The sequence below is a fragment of the Cladophialophora carrionii genome (assembly GCF_000365165.1).
Source record: "Cladophialophora carrionii CBS 160.54 unplaced genomic scaffold supercont1.3, whole genome shotgun sequence".
Lineage (NCBI taxonomy): Eukaryota > Fungi > Ascomycota > Eurotiomycetes > Chaetothyriales > Herpotrichiellaceae > Cladophialophora > Cladophialophora carrionii.
Window position 1 is genome coordinate 382511 of NW_008481828.1, and position 23039 is coordinate 405549.

Here is a 23039-nt window from a genome sequence, read left to right on the forward strand (position 1 = left end):
ATTCTTATATACACATGGAACCCATCATACCATGGCGGTAGTCGAAGGCTTTGAGGAGCCCCTGGAGGTGTGACAGTGCGGCCAGGACAATCAGTATGTGGAAGATCTGGTGCGAGCTTCCCACTGTATCAAACTTGCCGGGGTGCCATGCTTCTGGGACTCTGGCCTGGTAGACTCAAGTAAGTATCAATTTGGTATCGAGTGAGGTGAATACTCACAGCATAGAGACCGGCCCCAAGGATATACAGCGCACCTTGCAAGATCAGCCACCACAAACCCATCTGCTTTCCCATATCTTCTAAACCGAATGTGGCCAATCCATCGAAGACCGGGAAGACCGCTGAGATGCCCATGCCCACGAACATCAGCGCTCGGTATGGTCTCCATGCCGGAGTTCTGAAGCGTGGAAAGACCGACATTGTGGTGCAAGCCACCCCTAAAGAGCATATCTGCCACGATTGTGAGTCTTACACAGCCCCAAAATTGGTTCTATTCTCACCATGATCCAGTATGTCCACTGCTTGACTGGGTGGCACCAGAAGCCATAGTATACACTCGGAATAAATGACCCCATGATCAGCAACGAGATGCCTGCATAGTCGAGTTGGTTCCAGAACCGAGCAACAGACGGGGAGTGGTTTGACAAAGTGTGGTAGGAGGCACTCATCCCCAAGCAAGCAGCTGCACCGCCGAAGAAGCAACCCATGGCTATAACGTCGGCCATGGAGGCGTGGTCGTACCGTGGTTTCAGAACGTTGTAGAGAGCAGCCGCACAGGGCAGACTCAAGGTGGCAGGGATCAAATGGCTCCAGATATTGACACTCTCATTGTGCCAATGTAGAACGCTTTGAAAGGACCTGGAGTAACTGTAGGACGCTCGACGATAACTGGAGTGAATGTAGTGGTTGTCCTGGAGCCAATGCGGAAGGTCGTTCCAATGGACGAGGTTGTGCCAGAGCTCCTCGGCCTTTTCCGAGAGTTCTTGTCCACCAGAGTCTGCTGAGGTCTGAGGATCTGAGTCGGACATTTTGGATGTGTTCTTGTCATTTCGTGTCACAAATCAGCCGTGTACCCATATATACGAGACGAAATCCAGGAAAACCATCCGCTGATCCGAAAGTGTTGGGAGAATGAATACCACGTGACGAGTGGAATATAATGCCAAGAAGAGGCTCGGCCCGCTATTGCCTTATCGATAATGATCGTTGGAGTCGTTTACCGTTTGCTCCCCACGCTCGCTTGCCCATGTGCAGATCCACGCGCAGCCACCGCAGCCACGAGCAGCTTAGTAGCGGTGGGAGCAGCGACCTAGCTCAAGGCAGGAGCATAGATCAGAGCAGAGGACGCTTGAAATGGGCACTGCAGTTCTGTTCCGATCGTGATGGTGCGTACAGCCCTGACGTTGTAAAGAATGGCACAAGCACCTCCCACTCTTGGGCGGAAATCGTCAGCACCATGGGACAGGTTGCGTCCAGTCAGGCAAGACCCGCTCGAGAGCATGGGCTTCGTCTCAAAGGGTGATAACAGGTGAGGCCGCTGCTTGGCGGAATCGGATGTGTCTAATGGCGGAAAGGTTGCTCGATCCCAAGACGCAAGAGAGCTTCTACAACAAAATTGTCGCTCGCTATATGCAATTCTGCACCCAGCACGCCAAAGCCCTCGATAGCGCCTTCGCATCGCTATCGGTAGAAGAGGCTCAGTTCCCGACCACAGCTCCAGTCAGAAACCAGGCTGTCAGCGCGACGCATCCTCCCCCCGTCCGAGCGCCGAGTCCTCATCAACAAGACTTTCCAGCGCCTGTGCACGCCCCGGCGACCGTGGGTCCCTCGGCGTCCGCCTCAGCCGAGCTGTCTACCATTATCCTAGCACTGCGGAAACTCCGAGAAGGCCTTCTTGCCAGCTCTGCGTCAGCGCAAAACCCCGTCTTCTCCCAACGAGTGCACGTGTTCAATATCAGAGCGGCTATCCTAGCACTTCATCCAGAGGGCTATCACCCATCTCTCCTACATCTGCTGACTACACTGCACACCTCTGAGCATCCTTTGCCGAGATCTGAGCTGGTTGAGATGATTACTTACCTCATTCTCGACACTGCGATTCGACAGAATGACCTTACCTCAGCATACGCGTTGAGATACAAGTGTCAAGTGCGGATCGGGTTCAGGAGCAGAGTAGTGGACAGCATTTTGAAATCGATTGTCATGGGTAATTGGGTGGCTTTCTGGCGCGTGCGACATAAAGTCGACGGGTACGTCCGAGCCATCCTTCACTGGCATCTCGAATCGCAGCGTAGAATGGCCCTCAAAGCCATCGGTCGAGCATATTATTCCTGCGACGCTAGATGGATCCTTCGGAGCTCCACTGGCGGCGAAATGAGCTGGGATGAACTTGTCCGAGCAGAAGACGTGGGCTGGATGCGGGATGGAGACCGGGTTATGATCAGGAAACCGAAGGCCAAGGCCGGCTAAAACGTGAGTATGGCGCAGTTGACGCAGGTCATTCGGTTACGGTCTCGAACTCTCGAGGGCTGTTGGGACATGGAGGCCAGGCGCTTTGAAACAATTAAAAGAGTTCGAAACAGTCCCGGCAGCATACCGAGTATGCACCGTTCGGCTTGATTGCATGGTCGAAGCCCAGCGTTGGCCCAGCCACCGACTTTCAGCCAATCATGAGGTGTGGCGGTTGCCCAGCCTCGTGGTTGCCAAGGCTGCGCCTGAGATTGCCGATCTGTTTTCGACCCTTCGACCTTGTTTAGAAACCCAGCCTCCTCATGAATGCATCAACACCACCACCTTACCGCGCACATGCACACAATTCCCGCACCCAGACCCATGATGATAACCAACCTCTGCGATTTTGCTGACATGCAAAGGTACTTGTCGATGCACTTCTCCGTCTATGCGTTTCTTTCTCTTGTGTTATCGTCAACACTGATATTGGACATCACGCTGTCTCGCTCACCTGCGCTCTGCTATTCTTCCATTGACTCTTCTAGGCAAGATGAAGTCAAGCAAATCATACCTCACGCTTTTCATGCTATCACTACTGTGCCTCTCGAGTGCTCGACCAGTCATCCCCGATGGAATAGAGCGAAGAAAACCTGCCTCGTATTCCGTTGTTGCAGTAGGAGGTGGAACGACAGACGACGGCTCTCCAACAGCGACTGTCACTGACGCGATCACACACACACAAACAGTGATGCAGACCCAAGTCTCCACAATCGTTGTGACTGCATCCGAAGCACCGACGACGATTGTCTTCGCCGTGACAACTCCATCCCCCACCACCGTCACCGACTACTCGCCCGGCTCGACGACTACAGAAGTGGTGTCGGTAACGCTGGAGGCATTGACATCGAGTCGACAATATCCTTCAGAATCGCCCTCGACAGTCACGACAATGGAAAAGCCAGTTACTGCCACAATTACGGTGACGCAGTCCCTTCCTTCGACGAAGCCATACGATGATGGACAGTGGCATACGTGGTATTACTATACCGTGAGCTCGGAGTCGTCAGCCTCTCCATCGCCGATGGGTTCGAGTTCACAATGGAGCTGGACGCCCACAACCACAATACCTTCCGCTTCAAGCACCGAATGGAGCTGGACGTCATCAAGGGCAACTACCAGTTCGGTTCGGTAGTGGGCATGGACTTCGCGTCCACCTATAGGTCACCAACAACAACATTGGGCTCAGGCGTTTGACATAGACCTGCCTGGACGGCTTTATGATTTCTGAAAGAAACAAGCAATCTTGTATTATCTATGACTTGACGAATGGCTTTTCCCCGGAGGCGGGGGACGACATCTGATATTAGCGCGGCGTTGGTGGGCATTCGGTACATCTCCTGACAAAAGAGGGGAGCAGGAGGCAACAGACCTAATAGATGTATACAATAGTCATTCTTATTATAAGCGTTCCGCCAATGAAAAGGATTCGTGGTCCTGGGGAATGTCTCGTGCTCGATCTCCTGCCAAGCCAAATCCGGCGGCAGGTTCCTTCCAGCTCAATGCAGTATCGCGAAGTCCGTTAGACGATGCCTAGCAACTCTGCCCTGGACATCTTCTCTGCACCATTACTTTCTTGAACAGTTGGCCAAGTCGAAGACTTGACAATTATAGCACATCACCTTCTCTGGCCAACATTACGTCCAGTACAGCCTCGTTCACTGCTGGTTGCAAGCCGGTAACGCTGTCGCCATGGCGGCACCATCGCCTACAACGGCGGAGGACCAGGGACGCTTACTCGAGGAAGCCCTGGGAGTTGTGCGGCAGCAGTCGCAACAGATGCGCAAATGTCTCGAGACGCCCGGGAAGCTCATGGACGCTCTGAAGTGCGGGTAAGATCACCGCTCGACTCTGTTCACATCGGCTGCGCTGACGTGCCGCTGCAACGCTGTAGGTCGACGCTGGTGTCTGAACTGCGCACGCCTACCCTGGGCCCAAAACAATATTATGAGCTCTACATGGCCGTCTTCGACGCTCTCCGATATCTGTCCGAATACCTCCGCGACTCGCATCCTGTCAATCACCTCGCCGACCTCTACGAACTTGTACAATACGCAGGCAATATCATCCCCCGATTGTACCTCATGATTACGGTGGGCACGGTCTATATGGGCGTCGAGGATGCACCGGTCAAAGAGATCATGAAAGACATGATGGAAATGAGTCGCGGCGTACAGCATCCAATTCGAGGCCTCTTCCTCCGGTACTATCTCATGGGACAGGCACGAGATTATTTGCCGACAGGCAAAGAGGATGGCCCGCAAGGCAATTTGCAAGACTCGATCAATTTTATCCTGACGAATTTTGTAGAGATGAACAAGCTGTGGGTGCGGTGGCAGCACCAGGGGCATTCGAGGGAAAGAGAGCAGAGAACCCAGGAGCGGCGAGAGCTGGAATTACTGGTGGGCAGCAACTTGGTCAGACTCAGCCAACTGGTCGACTTGGAGACATACAAGGCTACCATCATTGCTCCACTGCTGGAACAGGTCGTTCAATGTCGGGATGTCTTGGCTCAAGAGTATCTACTCGAAGGTAGGAAGATATCACCGAGGACCGGGACAGTGTTGACGAATGGCCAGTTATTACCAAGGTGTTTCCCGACGAGTATCACCTCCACACCCTTGATCAGATGCTCTCCGCCATCGCCCGGTTGAACCCACATGTCGACATGAAGAAAATCGTCATAGGTCTGATGGACCGGCTCTCCACATACGCGCAAAGGGAATCCGCCGAGGGGTTATCTGATGAGGACAAGCGCAAAGCTGAAGAAGACGCTGCAGTACGGATGCTCGAAAAGATCGACTTGAATCAAGACTCGAAGCCAGCGCCTCCTGCCGCTGAGCCAGAAACGCCCGCAACGAACGGCACAGATCTAAAATCGCCTACAGAGTCTGAGACAGCCGATTCACAAGCAGCAACCCCGGTCACTCCGTCTGCCCCCGCGGCGACGAATGGCGACAAGGCCGCTGGTGTAGGAGAGGTCAAGCTGTTCGAAATCTTTTACGACCAAGTCGTCAATCTCGTGAAGACGAGGGGTCTCCCCATTCAGGATACCATGGCTCTCTTGAATTCGCTGGCGAACCTGGCGCTGTATGTCCACGTGAACACTGTTGAAGATGTCCGAGCTAACATGCGCAGGAATATCTATCCAGACCGGCTAGAGTATCTCGACCAGATACTTGCTTATGCTCGGGAGAAGGGCGCCGAATACATGGATTCTGCCGACCTCCATTCCGCGGCGACGCAAGCCAACATGCTCAATCTCCTACTTTCGCCTATTCGGACATATTTCTCCCTTTTCACAGCACTGGCTCTGCCCAATTACCTTCCTCTTTACTCGTCACAAACCTATGCCACTAGGCGGGCAGTTGCTGGAGAAGTGGCCAAGAATATCCTGCGAAATCGAGTCTCGATCACCACCACACAACACTTGGAAGGTATCATGTCACTCCTGAAAGTCATAATTAAAGAGGGAATCCAACAACCCGCCGGGTATCCTGGACTGAACCGCCAGCGGGGCGGTGAATCGGATGAGACCGTGGAGGAGCAAGGCTGGCTTGCGAGGATAGTGCATTTCATCCATGGGCCGGACAACGACACCCAACTCAAGCTGCTGCAACAGGTTCGCAAGGCGTATGAAGCTGGTAATGAACGGATAAAATACACGACTCCGGCTATTATCACCGCGTCGTTAAAACTCGCCCGGAAATTCAAAACTCGCGAGCACTTTGACGACAACTGGCAAAATCAGTCTTCGGCGCTGTACCGGTTCATGCACCAAACCCTTTCGCAGCTCTACACCCGCGTCAACCCTGCCGCGGCAGAGTTGTGCCTTCGCCTGTTTGTTTCCTGCGGCCAAGTTGCCGACCAGTGCGGCTTTGAGGAATTTGCGTATGAGTTCTTTGCGCAAGCGTTCACCATCTACGAGGACAGTATCAGCGACTCCAGGGCCCAGTTCCAGGCGGTCTGCATCATCGCCGGCGCATTGCAGATGTCAAGAGGATTCGGCAAGGAAAACTATGACACGCTCATCACGAAGGCAGCTTTGCATGGCAGCAAGCTGTTGAAGAAGCCGGATCAATGTCGCGCAGTCTACTTGGCAAGCCATCTTTGGTGGTGCACCGAGATTCCTGGACGAGAGGAAGACCCCAAGAACGTGAGTGGTGGACAAGGTGATCTGCCTGGATTGACTGCTGACGGCCGAACACAGTTCTACCGCGACGGTAAGCGGGTGCTGGAGTGCCTGCAACGAGCATTGCGTGTCGCTGATGCTTGCATGGACACTGCCGTGTCCGTGGAGCTGTTTGTCGAGATCCTCAATCGATATGTCTACTATTTCGATCAGCAAAACGAGACGGTATGTTTCACCGCATGCTCAGTGGTGAGGAAGACTAATGATGGTTTCTCGCAGGTTACGACCAAGTACCTCAACGGGCTGATCGAGCTCATCCATTCGAACTTGTCCACCACCAACTCGGAGGGCAATGCTCAGTCACTGGAGAATCCTAAGCGTCATTTCTTCCGGACGCTTGAGTACATCAAGTCGCGGGATTATGAGGGTGTGGTTACCGAGGCGAGACAGTAATACCCAGGGAGGCTGAGTGTGTTGGATTTGCATTCGAGGATCCCCTTGGGCATTATATCAGGCGCACCTTTCAAGGCCGATTCTGCTACATCTCTGCTTGCTGCAGGGCGGCGATTACCGTGTCAATATATATTCAAGTCTATGCTGCCGCCGAGAGATGTGCAACGATCTGAAGACATAATTCGATGGCACCGACAGTGCATTGACTTGCTGCCGCCGACCGATGTGATCCGACGGTGCGTAAACGATCTGAAGACATAATCTGATAGCACAGAGGGTGCACCGTAGGTTGCACCGTGAGTTGCATCGTCTTTCGACACCATTCGAGTTGTAGAACCCTGCGGCCCAAGGACAAAAACAAAGCAGCAATACCAGGACTGCAGGTATGTCACATCTAGTACGCCCGACATGGTTTGACTTGAGAAGGAAGAAGGGTCTGCTCTGAAGGGTTTCGGCAGGAACTTCCAATACGCTCTACCCTACGAGGACTGATTCGGATCAAGAGAGAGGATGAGCTCAGAACAAGGATGCATTTGAGCGTAGGCACCCTGAAAGCAAGGTAGGGGGAAGGGGCCCAGAGAAGGGGAAGAGAAAGAGAAAGAGAAAGGGGAAAGGGTGAGTCTTGGGGAATACTCTACGGAGGACCTTTAATCTAGTGCCATATAAAAAAAAAGGTATGCTGATAGTGATATTGAACACTAACTGTACAGTAGGAGCCTGGGGGAATAGTCTACCTTTAATCTAGTGCCATACAAAGAAAGGCGTACCGATACCGATATTGACTACCCGCTATACAGTAGAAGCCTTAGAAAATACTCTATATTTGATTTACCTATTGTAACCACAATAGGCATGCCGATACCGATATCAACTACTGTAACAAGAACTGGGCTGGCTTGCGCCCTGGCATTACACTCCCCTCGTACAATACCACTCCTCCGAGCGTACGTACGTACTCCCGACCCGTCCGTCCGTCCGATCACTCCCCACGTGTCGTCGCGCCCTTGACGCTCTCGATGCCCTTGCTCGCATCCTCGTGAATGCCCTCGGTCAGATCGGTGCTCTTGGTCGCACTAGACGCGCCGGCGTCGAAGTTGCTCGCCTGCCGACTCTGCACGGTACTGTGACCACCGCCAAACACGCCACTCACTTTCTCCCGGACGGTGTCGAGCAATCCGCCGTGGCTACCGCTACCGCTCGTTGCATCGTGCGCCGCGTTCTGGGCACCCGCACTCATGTTCCCGGCCGTGTCTTTTGCGCTCTCGGCATACTCGGCCGCCGTGCCCTTGAGTTGCTCGAGGCTGTTGCTTGCCGCGTTCTCTGCGCTGTGCGCCCCCTTGCGCGCGTCCTCGTACAGATCCTTGCCCTTGGCCTCTGCGGTTCCCGTCACTGAGCTGCCGTGCTTGGCGTCGTAGCCGAGCGCGGGGTGGCCCGTGGAGCTGCCGCCGATTTGGTCGAGCAGGCCGCCTTGGAGGTTGGAGCCGAGCACGGAGCCTTGCTGTTTGGATTTCATGTCGCTGCTCGCGTCTTCAAAGATGCCTTCGGTTTGATCTGTCGTCTTGGTGGCCCTGGTGGCGGAAACAGTTAGCGAGACGTATGGCGAGACTGAGTGTCTGTGTAGACCCTGGACTGTACTTACGAGGAGGCGCCTGCGTCGGCTGTGTTTTTGGTGGTAAAACCGGGATTTAGGCCCGACATGGTGGAAGCGAGGACTGTTGTTGCTTTCTGCTTCTGTACCGGCTATTGCTCTCGGTCAGTGATTGAGAAGGGGCGTGAGGATCGTGGGTTCACTTGATACTGGTCTCTCCTGGTCGAAGCTGTGAGAGAGTTTGGAGCAAGCACATGTGCGAGTATTTCGTCCCTTACATGGTCCACGTATATGACGGCATTGTTGTCACCATTGTGGGCACCGAGTCTGATGTCACCGAGACGAAACGTCACATCATTGTTCCCCGGATGAGTTGCGGAACTTCGGAAAGTCTTTCCAGAGAATTGTCGGCGAGGGCTGCGTGGACCATCTCTCGACGTGTCGCCCAATACCGCACTCTATACAAGCACGCCCTGGCTACGAGGATCCTGCTTCTCGCACCATTGTCTCTTTACCGCCGCCTAGTGTTTCTCGGTAACGTTGGCGAGTGCGTGGCTGTGGAGCTAAACTACTTGGCACGTCTGATTGGTGGAAGAGATCGGCAAACCAAGGCTTCTGTTGAGAACAATCAGAACAATCATGCCTTCACATCACAGACTGAATCTACTGACTGTACGAACATCTTCTCTCGTCTCTTGCTGTCTCTGTAACCATACATTCGAGCCTGCGCCACATCATTGCGTGCAGACGGAGAACTCGTGTTGTCATCTCAACCTCAAGCTCCACCACGAGGGCTGCTGGTTCGACGTTGCTGAGGTTGTATAGCAGATGTTTCAAGTCACCGACTTCACCGACACGCGGCGCAATCCTGTTCATAGAAGTCATGCCATTTCTCCTACTCCAAGGTTCTCACACCTGCACTGACCGAGCATGCAAACTTCCAGCTATCCAGTGTCGAGTTGCCCCTTCGGCGCGAATGGGCGACTATGTCAACATGAAATGCCTATCCTCCCTTGTCATGCTCACCTGACTTTCCGGATTTTCCGTGCAAGCCCAAACTTCGCAGCTCGCGAATTACTCTGTCCTCGATCCGGTCTACCTTGGGATGGCCGATCTCAGCAGCTCCGAAGCTATTGGAAGCGGCCAGAATACCTTTCTGCCTCATTCCGCTCAGACGATGCAGGACAGGGTCATGCCATATAGCCCTGTCGATCCAGCCAATTGCCTCCATCAGCATCATTGTCTTCCAGAAGTCACGGCATGCGGAACGTCATATCTCTCCGCTTGTTCCAGGGAACACGCGCGGCTGACTTCCTGCCCTACCTTTGGTATGCTTACAGATGGTCAGTATCCGTACTATTGACACTGGAGCAGCGTCCAGTCGCTTCATTGTGGCAGACGACAGTGTATGACACCGCCTGTTGGCCATGGCATAAGAGACTGTCCCCGGGGAGCCTTTGTGGAAATCGGCTGCTCGCTCGCTCCTACAATCTTCCAGACTATCTCCGTGCATTACGATAGAATGGCTCGAGCCTGCTAGCATTTCAACGCATCGACTTGTACTCTGCTGCCAAAAAGCCCTGTGAAATCATAAACATGAATCTCTAATGGAAGTGCCATACTCGGACCCAACGACACCAGCACCAACACGAGACGATAACTCTTCCGCCGCCGTTACAGTGGCTACTTACACGAGAGGTGCAGTTGAAGTTGGCCCATCCAGTCCAAATCATATGTCCTTAAGAGTCCGTCATCTGCCAGTGTCGACATGGTCACAATCACACTCTGCTCCGTAGGACCCCGTCTTACGGCACTTCTGGTTCCACTCCATCCGAGTATGACGGGTCAACTACCTTTCGTCTGAACCTCAGTTACGTGATTGTATTCTTAGGGATGGCCTCGAGTTTCCCGATAAATGGCGTCGGCTCGTTTCCCGCCGTCTTGCCCGACAAATTGTCTCGTTGTGCGGCAGCTCAAAACCAGGGGTACTCACGGTAGGTCTGTATGTGATCCTGGTCTCGGTGTAGTATTCCGAGGGTCGCGACAGCGAGCACGATAGGTGGCTTCAAGATTCGGACGGGAGGATTATTGGCTCAGCAGACAGATTGCCATCATTGTGGCGCAGGAGACGATGCTCGAAGAGAAGATGGCCGGAGACAGCTACGATGCCCTGCCTCGGGTGCCAGAAGGTCGGACCTATTGGCTGAGATGAGTCCTCGGACGGCACCGTGGTCGGAGATGCGTGCGCATTCATGGACGAGTACGCCACGTTTCAGCTGGATTCCAGGCGGAACAGTGCTGGGAGTAGCCATTTCGGTGTTCGGTGTGGGAATGGTACTAACAAGACTAGGGGCTAATGGTGATAGATTACGAGACTCGCAAGAAGCTGGTCCGACACAGGCCACACTAGACCCCTTGTCGTTCGTGAATGCAGGGTAGGGAGTGTACCCAGTATGTCCGAAACGGCAGACCTGGGCAGCACGTCCATGCAACCGGCTCACGAATGAGAGGAGGGAAAGCGACCGCCTGATCTGGCCGGGGCATGCTTGTATACTTACGAGTAGTATGTACCTAGTACTTGCTCACCGCAACCCTCCGCGGCTGCTCGATATTGCTCAACATTGAAGCAAGGCAGCGACAGGACCTACCACACAGTCCCGACGCGGTTGGTCTCCGTGTTGTCCAATTTGATGGTCCTGAAAAGTCATTCATGCGACGTATCTAATGTGCAACGTGAGTGTCTTCTTGCAGGTGGCAGGCTAATGCGTAATAGAAGCATTTTGTGCCAATACTGGGGTGGCCAGGCTAGAATTGTCCACCGATCCAGCCCAGCCCAGCCCAGCTCATCCCATCTCTCCGTCAAGCTCCCAGAACCGTCGCGGGCAGTGCATAGAACACGATGGCAGGAACTTCCTCCACGGAGCTGCCCGTGCACGCTTAAGCCGATTCAGCTTATAGTAAGGACAGTAGTAATCCAGTAATATGCCAGACCTACTCGTATGCTGGAAATGATGCTGAGAAACGGCCTTGCGGGCGTCTTGTCTTGGCAGCAAGCGTACGGAGTACCACTGTCCCTACCTTGTACTCACCACCATTGGCGACATTGAGATGGGTATCTGCTAGCCATTGATGTCCATGCATGTCATGCTGCGTTCCTTATTAGCTCGTATTGCCAAGTCGAAGAGGAAAAAGCGGCGCAAAGACAAAAGGGAAAGACATCACTTCCCGATTGGGAACATAGTGTGGACTCTCAACCAATAGCAGTTCAAATGGTGGATCGGCTTGGAAGACTGTCCAACGCAGGGACTGCGTGCCACGGCCGCGGAGGTTCGTGTTCTCGAGGGAGGGAGGAGCCATGTGGAGGATGTAGGTAGATAGTTGTCCAATTGTTCGTCTACATTTGATGACCGTTGCCCAGAATGGCGCAGATGGCCCGAGCGAGATTCAGACTTCGGCTCAAGAGTCAAAGACTCACTTGGACCTGTGCGACGCGATAAATTACCCCTGTCGCCTGCTGCGCATATGCATCGGGACAGACTTCCCGTGTCACACACAGTGACAGGGACTCGCCTGGTAGTGGGCATTAGTCATATACAGTGCTGTACGAGTATCCAAGTCATGCCATCTCCGGCTGCGGCTGGACGCTTCCAATCACGTCAGTCGTATGCACGTCGCACGTCGTATGGCGCATGTCGTAAAGGTAGGAAACGCATACTGGAGGTATGTCCGTGGAGCTGTTCTCTCAAGAACTTCATGTGAGGATCCACGTACGAAGCACTTATATGAAAGAGGTCGCCGAGGACACTCGAGCTGAAAGGCCCCTGAATGCTTCTAGCTGGGTATATGATCATATCATCCCGACCACCCATCACATCACATTGCTCAGTCTAGCAATCCTCGCTACCGTGACCACGTGTCTCTTTCTGTTCGCACGTCCCTCTTTCTGTTCGCACGTCCCTCTTTCTGTTCGCACGTCCCTCTTTCTGTTCGCATGTCCAGCTCGTGACATCGTGTGCCCCGACCGAGGAATCCAAGAATGGAGTACATGTTCGTGGTGGCACCAGGGCCCTCCGCCACCGCTTCCGCTTCCGGCTCCGGCTCCGCCTCACGCTCCCTCTCGCCATCGCAATGCAAGAAGGATCTCCAAAAGGTGGACTCGATGATCAAATCACATGCCGCGCGCATGTCGTTCCGGTGCCGAGTCAAAGATGCGGGCCGAGAAGCGCGCGCGGCGAGAATGCTGACACCAGAGAAGTATTCAGCCGGTGGGAGAGTTTGTGACGGTGTCAATGTGAAGGGGCATTTCCGGCAGAAGCGAAATACCCGAACAAGGACACAGGATGACAGGTTGAGATGGCGAGTCTACCACGCCGGAAGGACGAACGCGACGCAAAGCGAGCGAGTCAAGGAGAACAGCGAAGGAGAGAACCACCATCACCACTCACCACCACCACCACCACCACCACCACCACAACAACAACAACAACAACAGCGGCAGCATCAGCAACAGCAGTGCGACGACACCCCACAGACGAATCTGTCCGACTTCATCCCCCCAGCATTGAGCGTCATATCGCATCAAGTCCCGGAACACCTCGAGTCGAGTGTGCAGTTCCGTAAGCAGACCGACGTGCTCCTTTTCCGCCCCCATTCCGTTGCGTCCCATTCCGTTTCCAAGCGCGGCAACGCATATGTGGTGTGATGCTTGGCAAGCAAAAGGCTGCTTCTGCTAAACCTACCGGTCCTTCTGTACACTCGCTGACTGAAGGGGCCATCTTCAGTGCTCAAGACCTTCTGCCCGGCGATCCACTCCCCGCGGTACCTAGCCATGACGCCACACGACGAAACCCGCCGACGCAGTGTCTCGTGCTACATTCTGCAGAACGAGATCGCCTTCTTCGGCACTCTGTCGGTCGCATCCGCCGTGCGCGACGTCCTCTTGTTTGGCGATTTCCCTCTGACGCGCGAGCGAGCCACGTGCGAACGCATCGTCGTGCGCTTGCTGCGAGAGGCGCTGCAGCGAGATGATGTGCCTGCCGAGTTGCTGATCTGGGCCATCTACACGCAGACGGCTTTGCATGTGAGTTCAATCGAGTTGAGTTGAGGAACATGCATTGTTGTGATGCGATTTGATTGATGATGGTGATGCATGGATTTAAGCTGTGCTGAGTTGAGTTGGGATCGTGCTGAGAAGCTCTTCTTTGATCTGTTCTTCTGTTACATCTATGCTCTGCACTCGTCCGTGCCCTTCCAAGTCTGACGCTGTGTCTCCCTCAGTGGTTGCGGCGCGAGTATGCCGAAGCGGAACTCCACGCCAAAGCGATCCGCACGATCGCCGGTTCCAGGTCGCATTCCCACCTCGAGGAGTCATCAACATCAGCGTCCACATCCTTTCCCGCTTCCTCCTCGTCCGGCAACGAAACTTCAACGCCCTGGACCTTAGTTTCGTAAGTACTTGCTTGTTCGTACTGTTTTGATATTTCCATTTTCACTCCATTGCCAAACCTTCGTAGAACTCCAACATCCTCAGCACTCCAGCTAAGAGACAGCAGATACCAAGAGTACGACCATGCACGCCTCGCAGTGCTCGACATGGAGCGCGCAGACCCCTCGATTTGGGGCCCGATGCTGTACCCACGCCATCCCTTCGCCGCGGAAACGTGCGCCAAGCTTGCGACTCTCCCTCCTGGATTGACTGCCTTATGTCGAACAGGGAGCATAAGCTATCCTGTCATCAACGCGCTGGCGAAGATTTCGGAAAATATCGGGTCTGCCAATCTCGTCTCGACCAACGGCACCGTTGCGGACCGTGCCCGCACTCTGAATACGCAGAACAGAATCAGCGCCGCCATCTGTATCCGATTGTTGCAGACGTTCTCAGTGACTCTGGTCGAGCAAGTATTGCTGCTCGCCATCTCAGCCTACTGCTTCTTCAGGGGTGGCGAACCCGCGACGTGGCAGAACGCCGACGGTTTCGTCCAAGTAGGCTGCCTCCGGCTCATGAGCCAGCCGATACCGGACACCGACGCGAAGGTCATGCTCTGGGAGGGAATGGTCCTTCGTACTGCATATGGGTTTGATACCCCAGCGAGGGAGTATTCCGACCTCATGTTGCGTAAAGTCTGGCGGTGTAGGCCTGAGCTTTTTGCCGAGCGGTACCGAGTCGTGGAAGAGTTCTTCTGGGATCGTGGATTGTCTGATATCTTGGACCGCATACCCTTGTGACGTTCTGTGACGCTGGGTCTACCCGGGGGGGACGTTATATCACTCCCTTCGCTTGTCGTGGTATCATTGAGCCATAGCATCGGCCGACTAAGTACTCAGGTCTCTGCTCTGGTAAAGTTTAAGCAAGTAGTCAGCATGGGTGGTGTATGCTTCCAGCTCGGACGCCTCCAGTTAGGCGCCACTGAAGACAGAGCATCTCATCATGATTGTGATAGAACAAAACACAATTCGTCTGGGATTAACGAGACGATGCGAAAGCTTCCGACCTGTCTGGTTGGCATATCCACGCTGGAAGCCTTCCTTCGCTCAAGGTAAATGACCTCCGGGCCGGGATAAGACACACATGGCTTCTGATTGTTCCACTGTCCTCTTGCGTCGAGCCATGTGCGCCTTCAAAGCCTCGGCAATATCAGTGTGTCCTAGGCTCAAAGCCAGGTCGAGTGGTGTACGACCGAGTGCATCCCTCATCTCTGTGTCGATGTCCTGTCTCCCGAGCATGAGCATAACCTCGGCCGGATGGTTCGTACGCACCAGAAAGTGCAACGGAGTTTCCATGACCCTGTTTCTGGCGTTGACATCGACGTCAGGTCGAGCAAGCAATAGCCTCATCACGGACCCAAATGGGTGGAGATCATCATGAAGACTATCAAGCGCTGTGTCCCCCGCGGTATTCTGCCCGTTGCCGTCGATGATCGCGCGCCCAATTTTATGTTTCTTATCGTGGAATTGAAAAAACACTCGGGTCGGAATACATAGGATTGCCCAATGTAGGGCCGTTAATCCCTGCTCGTCTTTGAAGTTTACGTCGACATCTTTCCGATGAAGCAATCGTTCGACAACATGTGTCTGACAGAACTCAATGGCAACACTGAGTGCAGTCATGCCGCCATTGTTTCTTGAGTTGATGTCGATATCGTCTCGAGCCAGGAGTAACGCCACTTTTTGCTCGTGACCGTAAACCGCAGCCAAAGTGAGTGCGGTATTTCCGTAGCCGTTTTTGCGATTGATGTCAAGGCCATTCTGTTCAAGCAGTAACTCGAAAAGATGCCCATGCAAAGCAGCAATCAACAGTGGCACACCACTGTGGCCATTGCCACCCTGGTGTTCGGAGGGGTCCCAGCCTTCAGCTGCAACACCGGCATTGACGTCGATGTCTCCCCGTGTTAGGAGTAGCTTGACTATGTCGACCCACCCTGCCTGGACAGCCCTGCCCAAGACATACTGCATACCTCCCCACTTGTCGTGCATCAGGACATCTTTCTGGCTCAGCAGTAGCTTGACTGATTCTTGATCAGCGAACTTTGCTGCTAGCGAAAGAGGTGAACATCCACGATGATCTGTCACGTTACTGTTCACCCCACGTTGAAGGATGAGCCGGAGTAGTTCGTGGTGACGAAGCACGTCAGGCAATACCAGCATCCGACCATAGAATCGACCCTCCACCCTGAAGTCATGAGCTTTCGCAACGAGGTCGCCCAACACCAGGATGTTAGCAGTGACGCTGTCCTGAGCTGGAGCTGTAAATGCCTCGATGATCCTGTATAACAGTGCACCATGGCTGTTATCCACGGTCCACTTCAAAAAATTCACGTCTAGTTGAGACCAATGGCCCGGGGCCCAAGGAAGTGTGGCGACAGGGACGTTGCCATCTATCAACCGGAGCCACAAGTTGTAGGTTTTCTGTTGTCCTTGCTCAAAGCATCGAGTATGGAACAGCCAGAAGTCTTTGGCGTAGGCGAGAAACGGATGTTGAGCGGTCTCCGCTGCATTGAATCTCTTGGCTTCTGTGGCGACATCCTGAAGATAAGCTCCCATGTCGAAGTCCACCTTTCTCCGGGTCTTCAAGAGCCTCAACGCAATACTGCTACCTGTGGTCTCAGGCAGAGTACTTCCCACGATATTCGAGGTCATGGTGTGGGAGTGCAAGGTGGTTCTATTCCTGGCCCTTGTGAGCTGTGTGTCAAAAATACCAAAATTGAGGTAGGTGACACAAATCTCACCCATGATCAGATCTGCTGCTGCCCAAGGAACGTGATACGCGGCAATGGTCGGATCACCAGACGCAGAGGTGATGTACTGTATGACGCTGTGGTGGGCGAAACGAACTGAGAAGTCCTCCTCGTCGACGATCACGAGGCTTCCACAACCTGCCAGGGCTTTCTGGATGTCGTTCACCAATTTCTTCGATTCCCAATTCGTCGCTCCCGGTTCAACGCTGATTGCCTCCCGGAGTTCGTCTGTCGTCAGTGGTCTCTGAGCTGCGGCAACGAGCGCGAACATCTTCCTGCGCAGGGCCTGGTCACATACTTTCTCTCGGTCCAACTTGCGAAGAATGCGATCGAAGGTCTCCGGTAAATCTCTGGGCAAGCGCTGAAGGGCGTTCAAGATTGCTTCGTCGGTAAGCTCGGCGCATATAGACTCCAACTGAAAGACAACCCATAGAAACCTACTTCTTATTAGGGTCGTCTCGTTGAATTGAAATCGCAAGTACTTACATCCCTTGGCTCCCTTTCAGCAGAGCGTCCCTGATGGAAAATATTATGCTTGGGTCACCTATGGAGAGGCTTCCTGCTTCAAGCCGGTCTCTGAGCGCGGTCTCAATGTATTGCGCGATTTCGGGATTTTCGTCCGACAAAGACACTTTGTATTGATGCTGGAGGATCGAACGATACTTCGGATGCAAGTCAGGCCGGCTTGAACAGAACAGGTGAAAGCAATGACGCGAACGGAGCATCCTGTGCAGGCTTTCCAACAGCTTGCCTAATTCGCCTTCGGTGCACTCGTCTAACCCGTCGATAAGAACGAAGAACTGCCGGGCGCTACCAGAAAGGAGTGTCAAGAGGTGTGTCGTCATGTCATCCTCATCGAACGTGCTTGGGTCGGGGACCGCAATGGTATCGAAAGTCTCTTGGTCGAGAAAACTGAGTAACTGCCTCACAAGGCTGCCCAGGATGGTCCTTGCGTTGAGGGACTCTGCATCATCATGACTGCAGAAAAAGTAGGCAACAGGAGCATCTGGATATCTGATGATTGTTTCTTGCACTAAACTGGCCGTGCAAACAGTTTTCCCTGATCCGAGTTTGCCAATGCACCACAACACGTTCGGTGAAGGTTCTTCGGCCCATTGCGTGTAGACGGCCTGATCGACGATCCTAGCGCTCGTTCCCGCTTTTCGAGCTCGTTTCCATGCAGCTTGGTGGTTGTAAGCTGAGCATGCATGGAGGATCTGCAATTTTCTCTTCTGACTCTTCATTTTCCTGGCTTCTCGAAGTTCTTGGGGAGCTATTATGCTCGAGATGGCGGTGCGAAAAGACGAGGCTTCTTTGGCCTCATTGCTTTGCTCGTGGTGCGATGCCAGCGAGGCCTCCTCACGAATCGAGGCGGCCAGATCTGACAATTGGCTCTCATACGGGCCGAATTCCGTGCGAAAAGGGTTCAGGATCGCGGACGAGAGTTGAGCAACCAACGGTTTCCTGATGAACAAGACGGCCTTCCTACACAAAATGACAATTGTGCAGAAGTATTCGCACAGCACCCTTTGCAACCTTGAAGACTTCGGGTATAACAGACCATACTCCTGGTATCGGGGGCATCCTCGTCCGACTCTCATGAACAATGCTGACAAGTCCTCAAAGTATGACGCGAAGGAGGACGTGATTTGCAGCGTCATCCTCAATGTACCCCAGATGGCGCTGGCAAGGAAGCACTGGGAGCCGCCGATGATGATGTCGACGACGGTTGAGAATTGTTGGACGGATTCCAAGATGCTAGTCAGACGGGGGCCAAAGCAGCGACGGCTCCTCCGATGGCTGTTTTTGCTGTCGATGGCTGCGGTGACCTTCATCACATCTGACATGACAGCCGCCTGACCGGATTGGAAGGAGCGGAATTCTTGCTTGTCAGTGTCTTGCAGGATAGCTTCGAACTCGGACAGAGCCTGAGCAAGCTTTATCTCCGGCTTCAAGGGAGCAGCACGGTGAATAAGGTGCGCCATGTTGTCGACTCGTTGGCCTCTGGCGTCAGTTGTATGAGCTAGGACCACGGCAACATAGCCTTGAGTGCTTTCGAGGAAGACGAGGCAAGGTTGCAGATATCGACGGGGTGCAAGTCTGTCGTGGGAGGAGTGAGGCTGAGGGCGCTAAGCCTGCACCACCACCTGTTCTGCCGATCATTTCTGCCCAAGGCCAGGACGGCACCAATTGCCACTCGTCTGCCTCGTGTGGCGCTGCGAGACTCTTGCTTTTGCATCGCGCTTGTTCTTTGCATAATAAGTTCAGCGAGAGACTTCAGCAACGGAAGACGACTGAGCCGAAGACAAGACACAGTATTAGGTGACTAAGTCCCAAACAACGATATCATTGCTCGAGATTGACGTCGCACGACTTAGGGGCTGGCATATGAGAGAGATGAGGAAACATATTTGAATGCTGCCCATGCAATGAATGGTTGACGGAGCAGATCAAAGCGATGAATGGCATATTCGAGGAGACAAAAGGCAGCAGGAAGGGCGAGGAGAAAGTCGCTAGCTGTTTCGGGTATAGCACGAACATTCACGTGAGGGGGGAGGTCAGATAGCGGCACTTATGATTCACAGTAGTCTACGCTACACCACAGAGCCATGAGACGCCAAGTATCCTTTGCGCTTTCTCGACTTTTGTGTCTGAGCGGCGAGGAAACACGACACGGTTTGCGTGTCTGAGGTATCTTTCACTGCTTGTATTCCGCACACAATACCAGGTACCACCAGACTAACAGTAGTCGAAGGCATGGGTAGGCTGTAGTCTACAGGGGCAAGCCATGGATGTGGGTGAGGTCGCACGCTCTGTCACTGTATGGCGCAGTCCGCCCGAGCCTCTGACGTTGCGGTCGCAGCCACTGACTGATAGGTGACTGGCGTGGAATCGAGTTGAATCAATCTCCGGTGGAGGGGGGGCACAGGTGCTTGTCAAGTCTGCGTGGTCGGACACAAAAAGGTTACGTATTGATGACCAGGCATTGAGCAGCAGCGACATGCAGTAAGACAACATGGCGCTGGGTAGAGAGCGCACTTTGTAGACTTTGTAGATGCAACTGGCAGCCTGGGGCTTCTTGGCCGGGTGGTTGGCGGTTGGGGGCTTGTTCGAGCCCGGTTCCTCCACTTGTTGCCACATGTGTTGCGGTCGTAGATCACGGCGTACGTGTTGCTTCACGGAAGTAAGCACTCAAGGCTCAGTAAGGAGCAGGGATACCATAGCTGTTATCTCAGAAGGGGATTCGTAGTGCCACCCTCGAAGAACCGCGGGTACAAAGTCAGGAGGCATCGTCAAACACAAAGAAGAAGAGACTGCAGCTGGGGCCGGGCACGCTCGAAATGCGCATATGATAAACAATCAACCCGGCAGGACCAGCCGCCAGGTCATGGGCTGTCCATGCCCCAGCCCAACTGAAAGCATCCAAACCCGACTTGCTTCCTCGTGTACTCATCAAGAGCGTCGTCAGGAATTACCATAACGCAAGGTCGTCCGGTTTCGTCAAGCAGTCATCGCGTCATAAGGTCGTAAGTCGTCGATCGTCCCCTCGATACCCATCACTTAGAAAGGCTGTTTACAACGTAGAGCGGTCGAATTATCGCAGAGTCGCACCGCAAGGAAGCGGCGGATAGGTGGATTGATCGTAAAAAGTGTCGTTTTCCGAGCGTGGCCGCCTTGTGCGAAGCGTTGCCAGTATGTCCTGCCTTCATTGTGCTCGATGTTTGCGTCACCAGAGCCCTATCGCCAACGACAACGTATGTAGTTCTTTCAGGTGAAAATTCCTCCGTACTCGCCGTCCTCCCAGGCCTTGAGAGCTTCCCTGGACACAACGAATGGGTCAAAGCCGATGGTGATGACCATTCCGCGAGTCTTGTGCCCTGAATACAGAGTCAGCTTCCCTGGTGCCCGATTGGGCGGCTCCGACACTACTCACTCTCGGTCTTGGGCAGATCGTGGGACTGGAAGATTGTCGAGGATAGATCGGGTCTGAAGGACCTGCGCACGGCCTCGACAGCATGGGCCGGAGTCGACGAGAACGCGAGGAGACCGACGATGATGCTCAGATTCCCAGCGAGGGTGCACGTGGCTGGCTCGCAGTCCTCCGGTATGTAGACATCCGGAAGGAGATCTTCGAACCAGTGATCGGGCCCCGGCATGTGCAGCGCATAACGCTCCTTTTGATAACCGACAAGTGCGGTGGCTGGGCTTGAAGCACATCTGCCAAAGGAAAGACGTTTCCAAGGGTATGGCTCTGCCCACAAATTAGTGCTCGTGCAGTCCGCCGGCACGACAAGATAACCATGGCGTTCGGGGCACCAAAACATCGTGCAACTTCTGTACTCGGTAGGCAAGTCAGAGCCCGGGTCGGTGGTGTCAATTCTGTAGAGTTGCGGATATCTGTAGAGCTGCGGATATACGCCTGGATCCCAGGTCCACCAACCTGATGTATCTATCTTGACAAACTGGCTTGTTGATGTCGGCGGAGACCAGTAGAAATCAGGGGGGTTCTCTTGCGCCGGCGACTGAGGATCTTCTCTGCATCGAATGTGGTCAATCCGCAGGCAAAACGGGAGCGCGAAAGGCGTCCATAGATCAGTCATATCTGCAGACCTGATGCGTTGGCGACGCATTCGATGTCAATGCTGAGAAAGCAGCCGACTATAAAGGCGCAAGGTGATCACAGTGAGGATGATCCCGTTCAGGGGCACCTGTCCACGGTTGATAAGGATGAGAGAGAGCCGGAACGGCCTCAGACGATAGGGCATCAGTGGGTAAGCGTGAGCGCGAGCGGCACCGAAGTGCAGCCCCCTTGGCGCAAGCAGAGCTGAGCCTACCTCCCATTAGTCACGTAGCCACGAAGACATTACCGAACCACCAATTCACTGCCGGGCTCGAAGCCCCTAGCGCCGAACCATGGCGTCAATCAAGGGAGGTACGGTTCAGTGCCACTGGGCGACCGACTCCCTACCTCTATCCCACACTTGGCACTGGCGACTTGACGAGCTCGACAACAGCGATAGAATCTTCTCCAACATCTTCAAAGCTCGACACCAACGGCAGGTAGGGCGCTGTTTCTCCGGCCTCATGCTGATAGTGGCGGCATCTTTGTAGGGGACATAGGTAAGCTCGACATGAGGAGCTCGATAGATGACTTTCTCAAGTGGAACAAGACAGGGATAGTATTGGGCTGTGATCATTTCCGACATGGAGCCTGTAAGGCCGGGCCATTGACCGGGTAAAGGCAGCTGATTCGGAGAAGGCGTGAATGAGAGGGCGGTGGCCCACCACCCATCTTGTTCGGACGGCCATTGCTCCGAATGCGGCTCTGCGGCAGGCCTCGGCCATCCAGAGGTATAAGTGTGTGGGTATCTTCGGGTGAAGGGTGATTCTTTTGCTCGGCACTTCGTCCGCCATCTACCTGCCGTCCCAATACCCAATAGGATTAGCAAACCCAGCCCTACCGATCGACCAATGGAACTTGACGAGCTGTGATCTTCATCTTTGGCAAAGACGGGCGAGACTTGTCATGAGCCAAGAACGGTCGAAGCTGGTTTGGGCACTGGCTACAAAGAGGGAGCACAGGTCCTTCTGAAGACGAAGGCGGTGGTCCTTATAAGTTGGCTGTGCTCACCCTTAGGGCACCCAGGAAGCCTCGAGATTCTCCGCCTATCACCGCCCCTGCATTGCGTTGGCGTGGCGTTAGCGGTCTGCCTGGTTGCCTTTTGCTGCGCCCGACCGCAGCGATAGTAGCCTGCGCCTGGCACAATGGGACTATCCACGCCATGCTGGATGGTCTCTGGCTTCAGCTGATAGGTCCGAAGCCCCATGCGAAGACCTTTCTCGACGAGTCAAGGCCGCCGGAGTTTTCAGTGCGCAGAGGCATGCCTAAATCAGTCATGCCGCAGGTTTGCGGCCTCTAGCCGCCAATACTGGATGTGTCAGAGCAAAGGCAGAATCAGCCTTCGCGGCTAGTTTTCCAGCACGGGAGTTCGTATCTGCGATATGAAGCGGACGCTGTCCAATCGGACATGACACGGCTCAGGGTGATTTTGGCCCTCGTCGAATCTTTCGTCGGCCCAATCTGGGTTCCAGGCCGACTCGTCGCAGAGAACTCATCTGTCGAA

The 23039-nt window shown here is 54.0% G+C and overlaps 7 protein-coding genes across 7 annotated transcripts; 3 read left to right on the top strand and 4 right to left on the bottom strand.

Moving 5' to 3' along the window:
* Positions 1–4: 4 nt before the first annotated feature.
* G647_03528 (uncharacterized protein) lies at positions 5–1027 on the bottom strand (the record flags this gene model as incomplete). The annotated part of the gene is made up of 3 exons (XM_008727873.1): positions 5–166; positions 219–449; positions 500–1027. 3 exons carry the CDS (start codon positions 1025–1027, stop codon positions 5–7), a joined length of 921 nt encoding a protein of 306 aa, XP_008726095.1.
* A 384-nt stretch (positions 1028–1411) lies between these two features.
* Positions 1412–2468, top strand: G647_03529 (uncharacterized protein; the record flags this gene model as incomplete). Its single annotated transcript, XM_008727874.1, has 2 exons — positions 1412–1527; positions 1574–2468. 2 exons carry the CDS (start codon positions 1412–1414, stop codon positions 2466–2468), a joined length of 1011 nt encoding a protein of 336 aa, XP_008726096.1.
* A 1731-nt stretch (positions 2469–4199) lies between these two features.
* Positions 4200–7092, top strand: G647_03530 (uncharacterized protein; the record flags this gene model as incomplete). The annotated part of the gene is made up of 6 exons (XM_008727875.1): positions 4200–4339; positions 4402–5039; positions 5087–5597; positions 5646–6663; positions 6718–6864; positions 6919–7092. The coding sequence occupies 6 exons, from the start codon at positions 4200–4202 to the stop codon at positions 7090–7092; spliced, it is 2628 nt and encodes an 875-aa protein (XP_008726097.1).
* A 979-nt stretch (positions 7093–8071) lies between these two features.
* Positions 8072–8790, bottom strand: G647_03531 (uncharacterized protein; the record flags this gene model as incomplete). The annotated part of the gene is made up of 2 exons (XM_008727876.1): positions 8072–8660; positions 8732–8790. The coding sequence occupies 2 exons, from the start codon at positions 8788–8790 to the stop codon at positions 8072–8074; spliced, it is 648 nt and encodes a 215-aa protein (XP_008726098.1).
* Positions 8791–13508: 4718 nt separating this feature from the next.
* On the top strand, positions 13509–14905 carry G647_03532 (uncharacterized protein; the record flags this gene model as incomplete). Its single annotated transcript, XM_008727877.1, has 3 exons — positions 13509–13760; positions 13958–14127; positions 14233–14905. 3 exons carry the CDS (start codon positions 13509–13511, stop codon positions 14903–14905), a joined length of 1095 nt encoding a protein of 364 aa, XP_008726099.1.
* A 306-nt stretch (positions 14906–15211) lies between these two features.
* Positions 15212–18899, bottom strand: G647_03533 (uncharacterized protein; the record flags this gene model as incomplete). The annotated part of the gene is made up of 2 exons (XM_008727878.1): positions 15212–17351; positions 17401–18899. 2 exons carry the CDS (start codon positions 18897–18899, stop codon positions 15212–15214), a joined length of 3639 nt encoding a protein of 1212 aa, XP_008726100.1.
* A 1783-nt stretch (positions 18900–20682) lies between these two features.
* On the bottom strand, positions 20683–21071 carry G647_03534 (uncharacterized protein; the record flags this gene model as incomplete). The annotated part of the gene is made up of 2 exons (XM_008727879.1): positions 20683–20792; positions 20849–21071. 2 exons carry the CDS (start codon positions 21069–21071, stop codon positions 20683–20685), a joined length of 333 nt encoding a protein of 110 aa, XP_008726101.1.
* Between the last annotated feature and the right edge of the window lie 1968 nt (positions 21072–23039).